The sequence below is a fragment of the Bufo gargarizans genome, chromosome 1 (assembly GCF_014858855.1).
Source record: "Bufo gargarizans isolate SCDJY-AF-19 chromosome 1, ASM1485885v1, whole genome shotgun sequence".
NCBI lineage: Eukaryota > Metazoa > Chordata > Amphibia > Anura > Bufonidae > Bufo > Bufo gargarizans.
This window is the reverse complement of record NC_058080.1, coordinates 505,192,117-505,213,475: the sequence shown is the minus strand read 5'-3', so window position 1 is coordinate 505,213,475 and position 21,359 is coordinate 505,192,117. Positions and strand designations below refer to the sequence as shown.

The window sequence follows — 21,359 nt, the reverse complement described above, 5'->3', positions numbered from 1 at the left end:
ATAATTACCAGATGTTGATTCCGTTACATATTTATTCCCAGAATTTTTGTAGTCACTCAGAATTGAGAAAGCTCGTTGGAAGAACGAGTGAAACATTTTCAATAAATCTACAATACATCCAGTTGCCTTGATTTATTCTTTACAGACAAACTGGCTTAATTGCAAACAACCAGATTCCCCCTTCCATTTTTCAGAGCACAATTCGAAAAGGAGAGGAACAATCTGATTGGTTGCTATGGGCATGTAAGCTACTTTTTTTTTTCACCATAAGTCTCCCACTTGGGGGCTGGTTTGATCTGGACTGCAGACACATACCTTGAGCACATGTTCCAACTAGGTGTCAATAAATTTGGTCTCAATTTTGGACAATCCTATTAAGCATTTACACGGGTCTTTGAGAAAGTTATATCTATTTACAGGCAAGACTGGTAAGTTAAAAAAAACAAGGTTTATTTCTAAAGAAAATTCATCTTAAATTTAAACCAACATGAACTGCAGCAACACAGTGCTTAGAACATTAAGAGTATGACAGTTGATATGTTTAAACATGAGAAACCCAAAAAGGAATTGAGAAACCATGGAGAAAGAGGGGGAGCTACTAGACAAAGACTGCAAGACAATCCATGTAAAAACAATACACTTTTATTCTAGAAGTCGCAAATAGGTATCAAAATGAAAAGGAGGCAGAGAAAATGCAGGGCACATAATAAACAGGCTTGAAAAGCTGGTGATGTAAGTGATGGTACAGGGGGTGGAGCTATGAACCAACTATACCAGGGGTCAAAAACCTCCAGCACTCTAGCTGTTGTGAAACTACAACACTCAGTATGCGACATTTACTTGGGAGTTTCAAGCGTGCACACTGGGATGAGTAATTTCATCAGAGCTGGGGTGTCGGGGAGGTTACTGACCCCTGAACTATACACAATAGGCTGAAAGGGAGGGGATTATCAGGGAGTGGACTTTAAGAATCTTCCTCATTTGCACTATCTCCTTCATCCTCCCCTTCTTCTGTTTCTTTGTCCCCATCTTTAATTTCTTCGAGCTGAAAAATAAAATAGTTTAGTTTGAAAAGTCAGAAACACTCCAGATTTCTAGTGTAGCAATTTATACACAATACAGAAGAATTGTGCATAAGTCTTTAGATTCTGAAACAAGGGCACTACCATCTGTTATCCTATACACCTATGGGGCAAAATACACTAGTGAAAAGTCTGTCAGTGTAAAAGTGCCGCCCCCGATCTCCTTCCCTCACTGTACAGGCATGCCCAAGATATAGTTTAAGATGAGTGGAATAAAGCGCTTGCCACAGGAGAAAGCAATATAACTATTTTACCTGGGAAAAAAATAAAAATATGAATCACACACACGTGGAGCCCTAAAACCTGTTGGCACACTTGTACCCTGCATGTCGTGTGGGGGAGCAGCCAGGCGAGTTTTTTTTATACCCCACCATGAGCCTGTTCTAAAGTTTAAAGGGGACCTGTCTGCTGGCTATGTATTTGCATTATACATGGGATGTTTTGCCCTGTATTCAGAGCAAACAAATTACAAGACTGTCAAATCCCTTTACTGCTCAGATTATACTACACAGAACTTGCTTGACTGGCAGCTAACAATCAAGATCACTTACCGTGTCTTCTCCCTGCTCATCATCGTCAAGCAAATCTCCCTCTTCTCCCGAATCACCCGCTTCCTCTGCCACCATTTTCACATTTGCTTCCTCCTTTTTTGCAGAGCTGCTGCTCTGATCATCATCCAATTTGGTCTCTAAAGTAGAAAGGATTAATTACACATCGCCACACAGCTCAGTAGCTAAAATAATGCTTATGACCATTTAAAATTAAGTTTCACAAAAGGTCCATTGTCCATACTTGAAATACACAATTACCTTGTTTTGACTGTTCCCGCTCAATACGTTCCAAACTTTCCAGAAGAGAATCTACTCTCTGCTTTATCTGACTAAGCTCCTTTTTAATGGTCTGTAGATCGTCACCCTTCACTGTAAAAGGTAAGATTATTGGTTAGTAGTGCATCTGCATTTATGAACCTTATTTTAAGATATTCAACTGGATTGACACAGCCTTGTATTGAAACAAGGGTGTACCTCCTTAATACATTAAACAGGAGAGCTGGTACCATAAAATACCCAATAAAATTTATCTTTATTTAACATAAAAACAGACAAAAAATACATGTACATAGAGACCACACAGGGTACTTCCAGAGATCAGGCCACAATGAATGCTATATTCTCAAATAACAAATCATGTGGTATTTTACATTTACCGTGTGAGATACTGCATATAATAAATATCTGAATCAGCATGCAATATATAAGCTTTTTCTAATCATAGATGCAGTTATCTCTCACCTTAAATGCAAATAGCATCACTATAACCAGGGTATCAGTAATATCTATGTTCAGAGGCTAGTGCCATATATAGTTCACAGCATATTGCATGAAATCTGTTATCTAAGCACCAAGACTAGTCTAAACTCCTCTCTTACCCCAATATCCAGTGATTCAAATGCGGCCTGTCTGTCAAGCGATCCTCGACGCACGTTTCGCTTATCCTGATGAAGCAATAAGCGAAACGTGCATCGAGGATCGCTTGACAGAGACGGGCCGCATTTGAATCACTGGATATTGGGGTAAGAGGAGTTTAGACTAGTCTTGGTGCTTAGATAACAGATTTCATGCAATATGCTGTGAACTATATATGGCACTAGCCTCTGAACATAGATATTACTGATACCCCGGTTATAGTGATGCTATTTGCATTTAAGGTGAGAGATAACTGCATCTATGATTAGAAAAAGCTTATATATTGCATGCTGATTCAGATATTTATTATATGCAGTATCTCACACGGTAAATGTAAAATACCACATGATTTGTTATTTGAGAATATAGCATTCATTGTGGCCTGATCTCTGGAAGTACCCTGTGTGGTCTCTATGTACATGTATTTTTGTCTGTTTTTATGTTAAAGATTTATTTTATGGTACCAGCTCTCTTCTGCTTATTTTAAGATAGTACAATAGTAAAAAAAAAAAAAAAAAAATCCTTATTTAGCATTTTTTACTTCAGCCTCTGTCACAAGCACTCAGCATCAGGAATAACAGACGGCACACTGAGGGCATCTGAATGGTGTCCGTATTTCTCGTCGTTTGGAGCGAGTCAGATCACAGTAGTGCAACCTGCTACAATTTTCTCTGCAAGGACCTAAGGTCCATGCTGAAAATTAAACACGCGAGATGGCCCATTGACTATAAATAGATTAGTGTTCATTCTGTGTGCTGTCTGTTCTACCCCCTACAGCACATAGACATGAACATTGCTCATGTAAATGAGTTCCATTAATAAAAATGAACATTCAGTGGACTTTCTGTATTCTCAGATTTCTGTGTAAAGTAGACTTGTTAGGGACAAATGCTGAACCTACATCTGCTAGACTTGGAAGACCCACCACGCTGACCGGTCTTCGCGTTGAAACCACTCTTTCCACGACGGGATGTATTTCCAGACACTCTTTGACGTTTTGAAGGTACAACAGCTCGCGCTATTGGTGGTGGTGGTGGTGGCACACGGGCTGCAGTATAGCTGTAGGAGCATGGAGTAGGCAAACTAATTATGACGTCAAATAATCTGTACTGAATAAAGACTGAAGAGCCTTTGTTTCAGTTGAAACATTCACAAACCTGTCATAGTAGTCCCGATGAAAATCATAGTCCAATTCAAAGGAAGACCTAAATATAAAAAAAAAGGGAAGACAAAAAGCATGTTTAGTTTTAATATGGGCAGCATAAGAGATTAAACACCATTAACAGAAAAAAAAACTACGAACAAATAAATCATGGCTTTAACTGATCTGAACTCTTTGCTTAGTAGATTCCATTGGCTGCTGCTTCAGTAATTTTCAGCGATTGTGAGCCAAAACCAGGTGTGGGTTAAAAAGACAGAATAGGCGCAAATATTTTCCTTAGGGCTCATGCACACAAACGTTGTTCTGCGGATCCACAGACACTGGCTGTGTTCATTACACATTTTGGAGAAGAGACCTATCCTTGTCCGTAGTGCAGACAATAGGACATGTTCTATTTTTTTGCGGAATGGCCATGCAGACAAGCAAAGCACATGGGGTCATTTTGTCTTTTGCAGCACTACATACAGACAAAAAAAAAAAAAAGTGCGCATGAGCCCTCACACTCTGTAGGATCCACTACTAGTTTTGGGTCACAGTCACTGACCCAATTCACTGAGGTGTGAATTAGGCCTTTGTCATGCAGGCATTTTTCACATTTTTGATGCTCATTTTGGAAGCATTCCCTTTCAGCAGCCATCTCTTCCATTTTGCAAGGAGATGTTTCAATGGATTCACTTTCTTCAATGGATTGGATTTCACTTTTATTTCTACTAGCAATGCCCCCTCCCGTATTCTTAAAGCCAGGCTGTTCCATCTCCATTTAGCAGCAAAAAAGTTCAATAACTTTCCCGTGGCGAAGGCTCCTCCATCATTCCTAAAGGGGAGGGAGTTACACACACTGAATCCTGACCCATTCATTTCAATGGGTTTGTGCACATCATTGCTGAGTTGCGCAATAATCACAACAGGTTCTATATTCTGCATTTTTCATGCAGCTCTAACCAGATAGAAGTGAATGGGGCTTTAGTGAAAAACACATTGCATTCGGTTGTAATGTGTTTTTCACTGACTGTTGCTAGATATTTGCATCCAGAGCATTTAAGTGTTTCAGAAGGTGGGAGCTTCCTCTGCCATTGGCAGCCCACGAATGAGATTACAGGGTGCTAATGCCTTGGCATGGCAGCATGCAGTGTATTTCTAGAAGGCTGCACTTCTCTGGCGCAGCCAGCTGGTGAATACTATTCACTGCATAATTAGTACAGGGTATTATAGACTTGATCAAAAGATCACCTGTTGGAAAAAAATATAAAATCCTACATGGGTATGTTGTGATTAAATAAAAAGTCCAAGAAAAAAAAGAAAAAATCTAATATCCTCCACATATTTTATGTCAACATGTCCAGATCGACCTGCACTACAGAATTCTTTTTAACCAGAATTGCTGTTTTTTGCTTATTCAGCACAAAAAAAAAAAAAAGGAATAAAAAGTGACCGGAGTGTTATGTAGGCTAAAATGATAGATGAAAACCACAAATCTTCCCGCAAAAAGTGAAGATCTTACACAACTCTGTAAAACTATTGAAAAAATTATTGGTCTGAAGATGCAGCGATGCTAAAAACTTGTTTATTGTGCAAAAGTAGTAAATGGTTCAGTCATATCGCCTCAGAGAAAGTTATATTTATGCCAAAAAAAAAAATGGTTAGTCATTAAGGCCTCAAAACAGACTGACCACTGAGGCATTAAAGAACTGCATCAAGTGTCTAAACACCAAAGCTTAACTTTGATTCTTACTCACCCGTACATATCAGCTGCTGACCGTTTGACGCCTCCTCCTTTTCCTCTGTTCACTTTGGGCTCAGCAGCCAAATTGATATCTGAAATAATAGGACAGGAGAAACACCAGTTAACATTGGGGTCACTTGCACAGTAATGTTCACAGCTCACTTACAAAACTTTATAGCAAATATAGCCCCATATGTCCAGGCCCCTCACAGAGGTTGTACCTAACTGGCTCCCCAGCACCCATGTTGCCTCAGATGCCCGCCACTGCATCTCCCCGTTGCGCGGATTAAAACACCTGGTGTCAGGGGTGAGCCAATAGCAGCAGCGACAGGAATGGGCCTCCCTGGCATAAAGGGTGACGCTAGGGAGGCCTATTCCGGTCGCGGCCTGCTACTGGCTGCCAAGACCCCACTTCCAGCGGCTGTGTGGGTAGCCAGGTAAGTACAACCTCTGTGAGGGGCCCAGGAGTATGGGGGGGCATTTTAGGGGTTGGATAACCCCTTTAAAGAGCCAAATTATATACAATTTTAGCTTGGCTACTAGATTAAGATTTTCATATACAAAGCCATAAATTCAAAAAAGATTGAGAGATTTACTTACAGCGCTAGAACATTTCTTAGCTTAAAAAACCCCGCAAAAACACAAGTCCCCAGCTTGCAACTTTACATGACTGTGATAATATTCTGTACCGGGCATTTTTACGCTGGGCTCGCCACTTGGGAGTAGCAGGGGCCGACACATTTACTATCTTTTACATCTGGAAACAGGCGTAAAAACATAGTGAAGAACTACTCCAAACCAGGGATTGTAGTAGTTTTCACCCCAGGTGCACAGACTGCCGGCAGTGCACTCAATTTATGAGGAGGCCTGAGCCTAGTCATAAATTAGGCACATTCTCCACCAATACAGGGGGATGAACAGAATGCCATAAATGGCGCCCTAAATCTCCAGTAAAGCCATGGGATGTCCATGTCAGCTATGAAACAGCCTATTAAAACCACTGTTTTCCAGTCACTCACCCAGGACCTGCCCAGCTATCATTCGTCCATCCTCCCCAGCCACAGCAGTACGGGCAGTGCGTTCATTGTTGTATTGCACAAATGCAAAGCCCTTGTGCACGGAGCAGCCCACAATCTTGCCATACTTAGAGAAGATTGCTTCTACATCTGTTTTCTTCACCACTAATGTGTTTAGGTTCCCAATAAATACTCTAGAGTTCAAAGAGCGAGGATCTGTTTTATTAGTGACATTGCTCGCCATCTCGCTACTTCCTATAGTAGAAATTTGGAACCCTAGAGAGAAAAAAAAATAAAAAATAAAAATTATAAAAAAAAGAAAAAAAAAGAAAAAGCTATTTAAGAACAATTTAGTGAGCAAAAAAAAATAAAAAAATGACTTGACAAAAAATATATCTGCTGTACATTTAGCCAACAAATATGGAAAGTGTGATTATAGTGTGGAAAACTAGTTTGGCAGTAATTACACTGTAACGGTCTTCCTAATAGGCATACACTGATCGTGGTAGTAGGACCCACTCAGCCAACTGCAAGAGTCAGTAAAGCTTGTTTTAACTACTAATTCATTTAAAGAGGACCTTTCCCTGGTCCCAACGTTACAATTAGGGATGAGCTAATTTCATATTTTGAAATTCGTTTTTGGTTCGGGTGTCGGTATAAGTTGAATTGCGTTACCACGGAGAGGACTCCCCTGCATAATGGAAACCGGACAGGTCTGATATGCAGGCCATAGACTATTATGACAGAATGAACAACGGAATGTCTCTAAGGGAATTTTGTCATGGAATTGCGTTATGGTCCATGGTAACTGAATCCGTAAATTCAGCTTATACGGACATCTGAACCGAAAACTAAATTTCAAAATATGAAATTCGCTCATCCCTAGTTACAATATTAGTACCTGGCAGTGTAGAGCTTTATTAGTAGATGTCAGGGCACTTTTTTTTTCCCCCAGTTCACTTTTAGTGCCCTGTATGCCAATTAGTAGCATCGGTACAGGAAATAGGAGACGGCTGTGCTCTCAAGAGGAGTCTCCTCCCTGACTGAGCTGCCCAATCACAGCAGAGAGCATCACACAAAAAAATGCTCACCTTCTCCCTGTGAGGCTCTGTTTGGCCATCTCACAGCCAGGTAGAATGAAGCATCCCTTTAGCATACAGGATGGCAAAAGTGAACAGCGGCATAGCAGGGGAAGGGAGCAGCCAATGTGAACGAAAAAGCACCCTGACATCTACTAGTAATACCCTACATTGCCAGGTATTATTATTGTAGTGTTGGACCAGTGAAAGGTCCTCTAAATCTTCTACTTTTTCTGACTTCAGTTCACAGGGGGAAGGTGCCAGTGATTGATAGCATTGCCTGTGTGTATACAGAGATAGCCGTCAATCACTAATGACAGCCTATGTGGGCAACTGAACTCAGAAAGCAGAGATTTTTGGGTGCATTCACAAACTTATAACGGCTGTGCCCATTTTGTGGACCACAAACTATGGATCCACAAAAAAACATTGTGTGGTTTCGGGTCTGTGTCTCTGCACCACATTAGATAGAACATGTCCTTTTGACAAATCTTGCAGATTGCTGACCCATTGAAGTCAGTGGGTCAGCACCATGATACAGGGTGCGCCCGGCCAGTGTATTTTATGGATCTGGTTTACAGACCCCAAAACAGGCAGGGTTGCCACAAGTTTGTGAGAATGCACCCTTAAATGATTAACGTTTTCAATTTGCTCACCTCCTGCTGTACACATGCCGCCTGCAGATTGCTTTCACCATGGCACGTTTGCTTTAAAAGGGTTCTCCGGGAATTAAGAAAAATTAAAATACTTAAGGGCTTCTGCAGTTCTTTTAAACTGGACTATCCTCTGGATAGATCATCAGCATCTGATCGGCAGGGGGTCCGACACCCATCATCACGACTAGTATCACTGACCTGGGTGGGGCTGAGCCCTGTTCACTTGAATGAATACTAGCCGTGACGTCACTGGGCCTGTAGTAAACAGCGAGAAGGCCACGGCGCTTCTGGAGAGCCTCTGCCTTCTCAAAACAGCTGATCAGTGGGGTCCTGGGTGTAGGACCCCCTGCTGATCAGACCCCCGCAGATCATAGGATAGATTATCAGAACCCCCTTTAAGTATTACTTTATTATAAAAATATATTCCCAAATACCTTTCATTGGTTATAAAGGCTCGTTTTGTCTTGGGAGCAATTAGGAGAAATAAAATGGCCGCCGTTTTATTAGTACACACAAATCCTGTCCTAATCACAGGAGGATAAGTTGCTTCACAATACTGAGAAAGAGCTGCCTCATCCTCCTCTCTGCTCTACCTGTCAGGGATTATGATGCTGAATACAGTTTAATATGATCTTCAGCTGAGTCTCTGTAGGAATGGAGTTCATGAGGAGACGTGAAGTATAGAGAGGAGGTGGTGATGTGACTGATGAGCAGCAGCTCTTGTATGGAGTCTCCATTACCACAGTGTCTTGTCCATCCTCTATGTACTTTATGTCTCCTCATGAACTCCATTCCTACAGAGATTTAACTGAAGATCATAATTCCTGACAAGCAGAGCAGAGATGAGGCAGCTCTTTAGCTCAGTGTTGTGAAGTAACTTATCCTGCTATGTGATTAGGACAGGTTTTGTGTGCACTAATAGGACAGCAGCCATTTTATTTCTCCTAATGATTGCTCCCTAGACAAAATGAGCCACTATAACTAAGGAAAGGCTTTTGGGAATATATTTATAATATTTAAGTATTTTCATTTTCTTAATTCCCAGAGAACCCCTTTTAAGGAGCACATCACAATCACAGCTCAGTTTCAGGATAAATTACAAAAAAATAAAATAAAAACACTCATGGGGCTTATAAGGAGAGTTTCTGTAATTAATGCCAATTGATTTGTGGTGCAGCATGTCAATTTATGCCGTGAACATCTGATGCACATTTCACCCTTTGTGATGCAGAGGTCGAAACCTGAGGCTAATCCATTGCATTTATTACTCAAAAATCAGCAAGGTGCAGATTTTACAGCTCTGGTACTTCATAATACGCTGCAGAAAATCCACAACAGCTTCACTACGTGTGGTCATGCCCTTATAATTTATGGAAAGTCATTATCAGGCCAGTAAAGTGTGCAAATAGAGCCTACACACCTACAATCTCTTTCTAACAAAGCTAGAACCAGTCCTGTACCTCACAGGGATCCAGAGATCTCCCAATTCATTGCTCTGTTTGAGTTATTACAGGCTGTCAGCTCAGGGGCATGTCCTTTCTGCTACAGCTCTCTCCCCATCACAATTCAGGGACTGTAACTGTCACTGCTTCTAAAAGAACATATGACTGATAGCAGATGAAGATTTAAACTGAGGGCATGTGACCGCCTCAGTGAAGTGGACAGAGAAATAAGGAAAAGAAATACATTTAATCAAATAGCTCACTGGCTACACTATTCCATTACATGCTATTACAAGAGTATTCAGATCCAGGAGCTGGGTTGAAAAATGGATTAGCTCAATACACATGCTGACAAGATCAGCTGCTGGCAAACACCTGTTCCAAGGGAAGAAAGGATCTTCCCTGGCCAATGTCGAGGCCTTTCACCTACACATCAGAAAATCCACAGGATCAAAAAAGATTAATGTTCATGGCCAATAAAATGTGTAAAGATTCAGCTCTCTGGAAACCTTTAGAGCATGGTCACACAAGGCAGATATGCTGTGGATTATCCTTTTTACAATGGAATTGTGTATATAGTAGCAGCACAACTTGACCTGAGGGCAGCATAAAGTAGTGACAACGATTTCAGCAGCATGTCCTTCATGAGCTAAAAGTAAGCAGTTGCAGAGAATCAGCAACACAATCATTGTAGCCTGGGCTAGACACGGTCTAAGTGTTCAGTTATTCGTGATGACCTGCTCCTCCTGCCTAATTCCTAACAAGTGACAGTTCTCTCCTAGGAGAATCAGCAGGTGGGTGGGGAGAAAAGGGGATCCTGATAACCAGGACTGAGGCAGCAGGGACTTTTCCAGGCCTGGAGCCGCAAGGATTCCCATGCTGGTGGTTCTCAACCTCGTTTAGATCACAAATGAGACTGCTCATCTGTCACTACTTTATGCTGCTCTCAGCGAGGGCACAGCATGTCAATTTATGCTGCCGTTTTCTGCCGTGAATTTCACTCTTTGCAATTTCGTGGGCGAAATGTGACAGACTAGGGGCAATTACACTGTTTTCCACAACAAAATCCACACCATTTGTCCTTTCTGGAGGTACCCTTCTACAGGGTGGTCCACAAAAAAGTAGCCTGTCTACAATATCTCCAAATCAAACTGCCCAATAGTAAATCTCTTCGTTGTCCATAGCAACCAATCAGAGCTCAGCTTTCAGTTCCTACAGGACTCAAAAATTAAAGCTGAGCCCTGATTTGGAGATATTGGAGATGGGCTCCTTTTTTCACGGGCCACCTTGTACTACGTTCACATGTTGTGCAGCAATTGCTTAAAGTGTCAAGATATGAACACGTCTATGGTAAAGAAAGCAAGGGGCTCAGTTATCAGTAACATGTTATCCAAGTACATTTTTTACCTTATTCAACCAGTCTTACCAGGCATCAGTAGATTAAGTTGTCAGTGGTCTTTCTCCGTTCTCTGCGGCAGATTGTCAACGGTAGGGCAAAAAGGTATGGGAGGTGGAATGGGAAGGGGCAGGGAAAGGCCCTAAATGGAGGGACATTAACTGGAACTGTCAAAAAATGCCACTGCCCACAATGGTAATGCACAGTAGGAAAGCATTACTGAAAACTATAGCAAAGCTGGAAAATATTTAATACGTCTAGCTAGCTGCATATGATAAAACTTACAACAAAGCAACAAAAATCTTAACATCTACACATGGTAACTGGGAGAAAGTTTACGGTTTAGCACAAAAATTATAGATTATGCATAATTAAAAATTATTGACTCCTTCCAAATCCAACCCCATCATGAAAAAATAAAAAAAAACAACATTGAGAAAAATTTTGCATCAGTACCAATTTTATACATACAGTTTATATAAAAACTATAAAAAAAAAAAAAAATAGAAATACAGAAATGTTAAAAAGGAGACCAGTAAGGTAGGAAAAATCTTTAAAAAAAAAAGAAAAAAAAACAAATTTAAAAAGCACAGGAAATGCGAGACTTACTGTAGTTGGCGTTTCAAAAAAAATTCTTCGCTGTGAAAAAAAAAGGGGAAAAATTATGAAAATAATCCAAGTCAGGAAGAAAAAAAAAAATGTAGAGTATTTCAGTAAAAAGTCCACTTAAAAATACTAGCAATTCTTAAAAATGATTCTCTTGTAAAGCAGCTGTTGTCATGATCAGGTAATACACCCCAAAAATTCTGCATTGAAGGGATGGGAATAGGAGGGTGGGGGGCAGGGAGGAGATGGGTTACTCTGGGCACACAAGTGCAGCATTCTGTGCTTCTGTTTCATGTCAAAAATAAAATTCACATTTGTGGCAAATATTGGAGAGGTGGTTGGGTTCATTTTCCTAACAGTCTCCCATTAAACAAGGGATGGAGTTTGGGCACTTTCAGGCCAATGAAAGGACCCGGCCGGCTACATGGGCATTCAGACTACGCTACTGGAGACCATGGAAGGCAGGGGAGGGAGGGGAAGGGGGGGGGGGTTGTATTTAAAACTCCTCCAGAACAGGTCAGGGAAGGTAGAGGGGTAATTTGGAGTACTGCTCAGATCTCTGTCCTGTGGAAAGGAGAAGGGGAGAATAGTTAAGATTTGGGGAGAATTGGGATAAGGTATAGTTTGGGGGGGGGGGGGGGGGGGGAGCAAGTAGTGAAGAAAAAGCTACAAGTGTACATGTAGCACCTCCTCCATCCAAACAGAGAAACTAAATACTGCACATACCCAGTTATAGAATACACGTCTAGAAAAACGTGAGACACTGCTAAGATTTAATAATGAAATCAACGCTACTCTCTCTTTAGGTTAGTTTCACACCAACGCTAAAATCTTCCCGCAGGCTGTTCTAGCAGAGGAAAGGGTCGCAGTACCGCCAGATCACACTAAAACGCAGTGTTTTTCCTTCGTTGGAATCCCGGCACTAAGGGTCCGGATACCCCGACATCTGCTGTGCAACATTTCATGTAATGAATTTCAGTAGTGTCGCTATGGGACATGTCGGATTTTTCTTCGAATGTCGCATTGCAACACCACTAAAAACACATTTGACACATCGCAATGAGGCCTACCCCTTTGTGTCGCACGACATCTTCGTGTACCCAGACCCTAATGCCAGAAACCGGCCATATCCATGTAGATTGTAAGCCCTCACAGGCAGGGCCCTCTCTCCTGTATTATTTATGTGCATCCCTTCTCATATGTACAGCGCTATGGAATGAATGGTGCTTTAATAAATAATATAATAATAATAAATTATAGTCAATGGGCTCCGGAGGAAAGTTAGTATCCGGCTATGCTGGGCATGATGAACTCTAGCAGTCTTTCTCTGCCAGAAGATTTTAGCAGTAGTGTGAAAGAAGCCTTAGCCACTTGCATCCTTACAGGAACTACCTGGACCTGCATCCTGCAAGGCATGTTAGGCCACTTTCACAGGGCAGCATTTCTCATAAGTATTTGTAAGCCCAAACCAGGAGTGGACCCAAAACACAGAAGAGATGCATGCCCACTAGTGGCATTGACAAATACACATGTAAAATACTGACTGCAGGCTAAGTTCACATCAGTGTCAGCCTCCACTGTAGATTTATCAGCACAATGACCTATTCCCTTATTGAACACTTATTGTCAATAGGATCCATCTGGCGCCATTATATCCATTTTGTTTCTATAATGGAGCAGAACAATGGAAATGACCAGTATAAGGCTACTTTCACACTAGCGTTCGAGTGAACGCTTGTGAGCTCCGTTTGAAGGGGCTCACAAGCGGCTCCGAACGCATCCGTCCAGCCCTAATGCATTCTGAGTGGATGCGGATCCGCTCAGAATGCATCAGTCTGGCAGCGTTCAGCCTCCGCTCAGCAAGCGGACACCTGAACGCTGCTTGCAGCGTTCAGGTGTCCGCCTGGCCGTGCAGAGGCAAGCGGATCCGTCCAGACTTACAATGTAAGTCAATGGGGACGGATCTGTTTGAATTTGACACACTGGCTCAATTTTCAAACGGATCCGTCCCCCGTTGACTTTCAATGTAAAGTCTGGATGGATCCATCTGAGGCTACTTTCACACTTAAAATTTTTTTTACAATATAATGCAGACGGATCCGTTCTGAACAGATCCACCGTCTGCATTATATGAGCGGATCCGTCTGAGACGGATCCGCTCTGAACGCAAGTGTGAAAGTAGCCTAAAGTGACAGCAGCCTTACCAGGGAGACTGAGTACTGAGGTCTAGCCATATATATTAATACTGCTCTCTCCAACTCCCAAGCAGCTGTAAGGGCTCCGACCAATCAGCACTCTTATCTTAAGGTCCCCTTTCACGGGACAATGTACCAGCAGATTGTCAGGAGAGAAGCGTTCCTTCCTGACAATCTGCTGGTGGAGGAGACCGGTGCATTTACATGCAGAGATCTCCTCCAGAGTAAAGGGAGGGGCGATCACTAATGCCATCGTTCTTCCCCATAACGACACCCACCGGCAGATGGTGTTAACACAGCACAATCTGCTGTCAGGAAACAAGGATTTGTGTGCTGAACTAATGATCCAATTACCTGATTGGTTTATGGGGAGCAGGTAATCTGCGGTACATTTACAGATCACTAATGAGCGTTACTATGGACATATGATTTTCGGCCCTTATGTGCCCTATGGTGGATTCAGATGAGTGGATCCCCATTACTAATTTAAGAACCATGACAGAGGAGTATTGTTGACTGTATTCAGACAAGTATAGCAGTGGGAGATAACTGGTAGTATAAGTGCGGTAATTGTATTCACACGCCCTCTCCCATCCCCCTTTGTTCTGTGTATTGCATTGTTGCTGATTTTCAGTCTTGTGTGTAGTCAATTGAGCGTTCCAGTAAAAATGGCTACCAATCCATGACTGCCATACAGGCCTGATTACAGAACGATCACACAATGTTTCTTTATCTATGTATTTTGTTGTAACTGAAGCCAGCATTTTCAGAACAATCATGCTTGTCTAAATCCACCAGACTTTGGAGAGGCAGCACACCGGCTCCATTCCAGCTCCTCCCCTCAGTGCAGGATTCTCAGATGGCTTCTACCATAGACTGCAATGGTTTACCATTGCAGTCTATGTGAAAAGTGCTGTGATCCTGTTGACTTCAAGGATTTTAGGAGTCATAGAAACCAAACTGCTCTAGGAAAATAACTCCTCAGACGCAATGGTCACGAATGTCTAGGGCACCCACTGAACTTACTGGATAAAAACAACAAAAAGGTAGGGTGCCAAGATTCGAGTTGTGATTTGGGGGTCATTGTTTTTTGCCTGCCTCCACACTTGAACAGTTTTTTCTCTTCAGGTGTGATCACACACTGTCCCCTGTTTTCAGCACATGCACAGTGCGCCCATCTGTAATGTAATAGGCCTCTGAGGATTAATGTGCAGGTTCCCAGGAACAAGCATACGATGCAGCGAGGAGATGGATAAAATTCCAAATAGAGCAGAATTGGAAAAAAATTAAATGTATGGGTTATTTATATGGCGTTCCTGTGCCCTTCACTCTAGGTCCGTACGATTACAGCAATACCATGTTCATATACTTTTTCTTGTGTATTAAAAAAAATTACTTAAATTTTTTTTCTCGCATCACCATATTTTGAATGCCATAACTTTTTATAGCTGCATGTACGGAGCTGTATGGAGGCTCATTTTTTATTGATATTATTTAGGAGTGTATGATTTTAGGACTTGATAAAGTGATAAACATTGAGTCAGCCATTTTGATCATTTTTTTTCTGTTTCTGAGTTCACAATACAGGATTAGGCCTCTTTCACACTTGCGTTGTCCGGATCCGGCGTGTACTCCACTTGCCGGAATTACACGCCGGATCCGGAAAAACGCAAGTGTACTGAAAGCATTTGAAGACAGATCCGTCTTCAAAATGCTTTCAGTGTTACTATGGCACCCAGGACGCTATCAAAGTCCTGGTTGCCATAGTAGGAGCGGGGAGCGGTATACTTACCATCCGCGCGGCTCCCGGGGCGCTCCAGAGTCACGTCAGAGCGCCCCAGGCGCATGGATGACGTGCCATGCGATCAAGTCATCCATGCGCCTGGGGCGCCCTGACGTCACTCTGGAGCGCCCTGGGAGCCGCACGGATGGTAAGTATGCTGCTCCCCCGCTACACTTTACCATGGCTGCCGGGACTTTAGCGTCCCGGCAGCCATGGTAACCACTCTAAAAAAGCAATGCGCCGAAATGACGTTTAGCTTAAGGCCGGATCCGGATCAATGCCTTTCAATGGGCATTCATTCTGGATCCGGCATGTCTTCAGTTTTTTTGGCCGGAGCAAAAAGCGCAGCATGCTGCGCTATCTTCTCCGGCCAAAAAACGTTCCGTTCCGGAACTGAAGACATCCTGAACGGATTTCACTCCATTCAGAATGCATTAGGATAATCCTGATCGGGATTCTTCCGGCATAGAGCCCCGACGACGGAACTCTATGCCGGAAAACCATAACGCAGGTGTGAAAGAGCCCTAAATATGTTTATATTTTAATAGTACGAATGTTCTGGGAGGTGGCCAAGCAAGTTTGTTTATGGGGAAAAGGGGATGATTTTAATATCTGATTGGAGAGGATACGACTTTCACCACCCTCCATAGATCAGCCGTTTCCTGTAGCCTCTGGAACTTGCACTTTGTATGAAACCGGAAGCGTGGCTCAGTGCAGCTGAGCTCACATTCACTTCAATGGAAGGGAATTTAAAGGGGTTTTCTAGTTGTTAGAAGTTGTCCCCTACCCACAGCAGTGATTGTACTACTGGGACCCCACTGATCACAAGTACAGGGGCCTCGTACCCCCTGCAATAAATGGAGTGACCAGTCACATGTCTGTGGCTGCTTCATTTATTTCTATGGGAATTCCAGAAATAGCTGAGAATAGCACTAGGAATTGACATAGCAATCGCATGACCGACCGTCCGCTCTATCATTTCAGGGGGCTGCAGGGGGTTAGCGAGTCCCTGCTCTCATGATCTGTGGAGGTCCCAATGGTACAACCCCCACCAATCTAACAGTTATTCCATATCCACAATCAGAATACCCCTTTAAACCAGTCTCAATACTGTACCTTTGAATGCCTTCAATTTCTTATGGAAACCAACAGAAATAAAGTTGAGGCACGGTTCAATCTGAAGACATTAGATATTCTCCCTTAGAAGAAATGTTTTCCTGCAGGGTCTGTGCCCGGTACTATATGGCCTCCTACCAGAGCTCTGCATGTCACATCTGTTTCACAGGGAGATTATCATTGGTCGATCCCGATCATTGCGCCACTTGAACATATCCACTGATCAACCAGCATAGGAGCCAACACTTGTTTGCTGTCGACTGCATGTTTCAGATGGGCATAAGAAATGATTGTTGGTAGCACATTCCCTGCCGTAAGCAGGGCACGTGGCTGCAGGCAATAGAAGGATCATTCGTATCCAAATAGTATAGCGATTTTAGCATTTCAATGTCCAAGTAAAAAGGGGTATTCCAGAATTACTATTGATGACTCAGGATGTGATATCTAATTGGCGGGGTCTGACATCCAACCAGCTCCATCCATAGTGTAGTGGGAGGAGCGGTTGTCAGTCAGGATAGAGAAGCTGCTCATTTTGTCTCGCTTGCACCAAATGCAAAGTACATCAGGTAAAATATCTGTGTGGTTAGAGTGGTTATCCAGGAATTTATATTGATGACCTATCCTCAGGTGGGGGTCAGACACCTGGGACCACAGCTGATCAGCTAGTAGAAGAGGCTGGCGACGTCACAGTACATAGGTCACGTGGCCTAGTTTCAGCTACGGGCTGAGCTGTAATACCCAGCACTGCCACCATACAATGTACCTTGTAAGCTGCACTCCGAGATCTGGAGTGTGGTGGCTTCCTGTAACAACTAATCGGTGGGGGTGATGGCACTCAAATCCTCCCCCCCCCCCCCTCCCAGACGTGATGATCGTGACCTAACCTGAGGATAAACCATCATTATCAATTCCAGAATAACCTGTCGGCTCTCTGTGCAAACCCGTAGTCAGTGTCTGTGCATGCCGCCAAAACTCGCACTGCGCGTCTGTCATGCACAGAGACACTGGAGGACAGCGCAGGGTGTTTGGGTTGCCAATAGCAGACCGGGAACAAGAATCCTTAGCGTCACCCACGATGCTAGGGAGGCTCGTTCCCATCGCAGCCTACTATTGGCTGCCCCCCTTGTTGCTGGATTTTCCATCCACGTGACAGGAAGATGCAGTGCCGGCCGTGCTGGCATCAGAAGCGACGCGGGTGCCTCATTACAGTTCTTGGATAACTGCCTTTAAAGTGGTGGATGGCAGTTTCAGAAGTCTATCTCCACTTCAGAAGTCAAATTTGATTTATCCTATAAACTAATGAACAAGTGCTTAAAGGGGTTGTCCAGGTTCAGAGCTGAACCCGGACATACCCTTATTTTCACCCAGGCAGCCCCCCTGAGGCTAGCATCAGAGAATCTCATGCTCCGATGCGCTCCATCGCACGGGCTCTTGTTTACAAAAACACACTGCCGGGCGGAAACTTCTGTCCGGCAGTGTGTGCGGTGACGTCACCGACTCTGATGGGCGTGCTTTTGGCGCTGACCTAGCCGTTTTACTGGCTAGGGCATTGCTTAAGCCTGCCCAGTGCCGGTGATGTCATCGGGCTTCCTGGCAGCCCCATGGAGAGCCCCGGTACATCACCGGAACTCCTAAAAATGCCTTTGCCCTGCTCGATTTTCGCAGGGCAAAGGAGAGCTGCTGGGGTGAAAATGGCTCTGAACCCGGACAACCCCTTTAACTTGTTCCTCGGGTAATCTGCAGCACCTTTACATCGGCAGATTATTGCTAATGAGCGTTTGTATGGACACTGATTAGTGATAATCTGCCCGCCCATCAGGCAGTGTAAAGAGGTCACCAACATTAAATACCCTGAAAACCCCTCCATTCAGTCACATGGTCTATGTGCAGCTCAGTCTTATTCTAGTGAATGGGCTTGGCCACAATACTAAGCACGGCCACTATATAATGTGTGGCGCTGTATGCAGCATTCAGGGGGGAGCTGTGGCTTCTTCAAACAGCTGATTGGCAGGAGTGTTGGGGGTCAGATCTTCAATATTAAAGGGGTTCTCCAATCCTATTCACCCCACGCTGAATATACTTACCCAGGTCCCCGCTGCTTCTCCCATGCACAGATGAAAACATCTTGTGGTGGTGGGTGCCGACTGCGAATGGCAGGTGGGGGCGAGCAGGTGACACTAGGGAGGCTCGTCCCCGTCTGACATTGCGCCCCCGGATGCTTTCATCCGTGCATAGAGAGAAGCCGTGGCGTTGCGGGGACCAGGAGCGGCGCAGGGTAAATATATTCACCATTGGGGGCCCAGCATATGTTTTATTTAAGGATTGGATAACACCTTGAAACTTTTTTTCATAAAGTTATTAGGGAACTGAGAGTTAAAAGAATTTCCCATTGCGCGCACATAGTAGGAAGAGATAGTATCATACTACAGCCAGGGCTCCACTGTTTTCGTAACCAGTTAGGGGTAACTGACATACAAGGGTTTTCGTGGACACTGGGTGTTTTGGCCACAGTGGGGAGAGGTTAGAGATACAACAGGTCTCTACACTACCCGATTGTACACCAGCCCCATTAAAGGGGTTCTCGGGGAATTAAGAAAATGAAAATACTTATATAGCACTTTATTATAAATATATTCCCAAATACCTTACATTAGTTATAATGACTCGTTTTGTCTAGGGAACAATTAGGAGAAACAAAATGGCCGCTGTCCTATTAGTACACACAAAACCTGTCCTTATCACACAGGAGGGCAAGTTACTTCACAACATTGAGCTAAAGAGCTGCCTCAGCCTCCTCTCCTACTTGTCAGGGATTATGATACTGGATACAGCCGATAAGATCTTCAGACGAATCTCTGTGGGAATGGAGTTCATGAGGAGATATGAAGTACAGGGAGGAGGTGGGGATGTGGCTGATGAGCTGCAGCACTTGTATGCAGTCTCCATTACCACAGTCTGTCCTCTGTACTTCCTGTCTCCTCATGATCTCCATTCCTACAGACACTCAGCTAAAGATCTTATTACCTGGATTCAGGATCATAATCCCTGACAAGCAGAGAGGAGGCAGCTCTTTAGCTCAGTGTTGTGAAGTAACTTGGCCTCATGTGTGATTAGGACAGGATTTGTGTGCACTAATAGGACGGCAGCCATTTTGTCTCAATCATTGCTCCCTACACAAAATGAGATAACTAATGAAAGGTATTTGGGAATATGTTTATTATAAAGTAATATTTAAATATTTTCTTACATTTTCAGAGAACCCAAATAGGGGTCGCCAGAGATCTGCACTCAACTCAGCATATTTGCCAAGAAGCATATGGACAAAAATAATATGCTCTGGATCTCTTTACTAGGGTGAAACTAGCCTAGGAGCATCAGTCCTTTTAGGCCATGTTCACACCTGCATCAGAGGCTCCGTTAGAGGCCTCCACAGTAACGTCAGAAATACTGGACAAAAATGCAGCATCCAACATGATGTCCGGTAAAATACTGGGTCACCGTTCAGGACCTCGCAAGCCTCACTATAGTCAATGGGCGCCATCATGGGACGGAGCCGAACAATGGAGGAGCAGATTATGGTGGAGGAGCCCTTGTACCCAGCAGATAGTCTACAGCGGAGAGCCCCCCACAAGTGCCCATACCATTAGAAACCCAGGCCCCAGCGAGGGGCCTCACTGCTGCGACATCATGGCGGCCACGAGACAAGAACACGCTCCGCCACGAATCCCGCCTGTGAGGTAAGAAGGCAGAGGCGCCATGTCGCCTACATTACACCTCATCTACAGGACTGCGGGGGAACCGCGCGCGTTACTCCCGCTCCCTCACCACATGTGGCGCAGCCGCTCGGCCTTTGAACGGGAGCCATTTTCAGACACGTCTGGCGGACACGACTCACCTCTTTCCGTCGCTCTTTCGGGCAATATCGCTGAGAGCTCTCCGTTCAGCGAGTCGAAGAAAGCACGGGTAAAGCTTGGGATGCAGGCGACCTACCTACGAACTATCGGTAAACGTCTGTTACTCTTTCTGCGGCTCTAGCACAAAATGGCGGCGACACAACCGTCTCAACTGCGCACCTCGCTAAGAGAAGGGTAGTGACTAGAATGGCGCTGCTTCTGGCCGGTATGATGTCATAGGAAGAGGCGGAGTCAGTTGTGGGGCGGGGCCTCGCTGGAGATTCTAAAGAGCAGGTCGTTGGAGCGAGGAGGAGCAGAGTCTTCCGGTTGCTGTATGGAGGAGAATATTAAATGTTATTTACGTATTTGTTTATTTTACTTGGGGGCCTTTCTGCAGGGGCTGAAGGGAGGAGGAATAATAATCGTACTGGAGACTGTATGTTAGAGGGGAGGTAGTGATGTATCTTACATGGGGCTGGAGGCAGGGGGAGTGATGTATTTTACATAGGACTGTAAGCTGGAAGGGCTGATGATGGGGGAGTGATGTATTTTTACATGGGACTGTAAGCTGGAGGGGATGATGACAGGGGGAGTGATGTATTTTTAACCACTTAAGGACCACAGGTTTATACCCCCCTAGTGACCAGGCCCTTTTTTACAAATCGGCACTCCACAACTTTAGCGGTTTATCACTCGGTCATGCAACTTACCACCCAAATGAATTTTACCTCCTTTTCTTCTCAC

The 21,359-nt window shown here is 43.9% G+C and overlaps 1 protein-coding gene across 8 annotated transcripts; it reads right to left on the bottom strand.

The window, feature by feature from the left end:
• Positions 1-429: 429 nt before the first annotated feature.
• On the bottom strand, positions 430-20,846 carry HNRNPC (heterogeneous nuclear ribonucleoprotein C). Of its 8 annotated transcripts, none has more exons than XM_044275137.1 (10): positions 20,618-20,846; positions 11,632-11,661; positions 11,053-11,164; positions 6,453-6,725; positions 5,447-5,525; positions 3,706-3,753; positions 3,474-3,631; positions 1,892-2,002; positions 1,634-1,770; positions 430-1,045 (listed from the first exon to the last, which is right to left on the bottom strand). In XM_044275137.1, the coding sequence occupies exons 3-10, from the start codon at positions 11,057-11,059 to the stop codon at positions 965-967; spliced, it is 894 nt and encodes a 297-aa protein (XP_044131072.1). In that variant the 5' UTR covers positions 11,060-11,164; positions 11,632-11,661; positions 20,618-20,846; the 3' UTR covers positions 430-964. The 8 variants fall into 8 exon arrangements, with proteins under 8 accessions (XP_044131072.1, XP_044131061.1, XP_044131064.1 ...); XM_044275126.1 differs by having other exon boundaries at positions 3,450-3,631; positions 20,618-20,844; XM_044275129.1 differs by having other exon boundaries at positions 3,450-3,607; positions 20,618-20,843.
• Between the last annotated feature and the right edge of the window lie 513 nt (positions 20,847-21,359).

Coding starts and splice junctions, on each gene's coding strand:
- HNRNPC (XM_044275126.1), bottom strand. Junction 3,754..5,446: donor TCAGCAGCTGATATGTACGG/GTGAGTAAGAAT, acceptor TTTTATATTTAG/GTCTTCCTTTGAATTGGACT. Junction 1,046..1,633: donor ATGAGCAGGGAGAAGACACG/GTAAGTGATCTT, acceptor TTTATTTTTCAG/CTCGAAGAAATTAAAGATGG.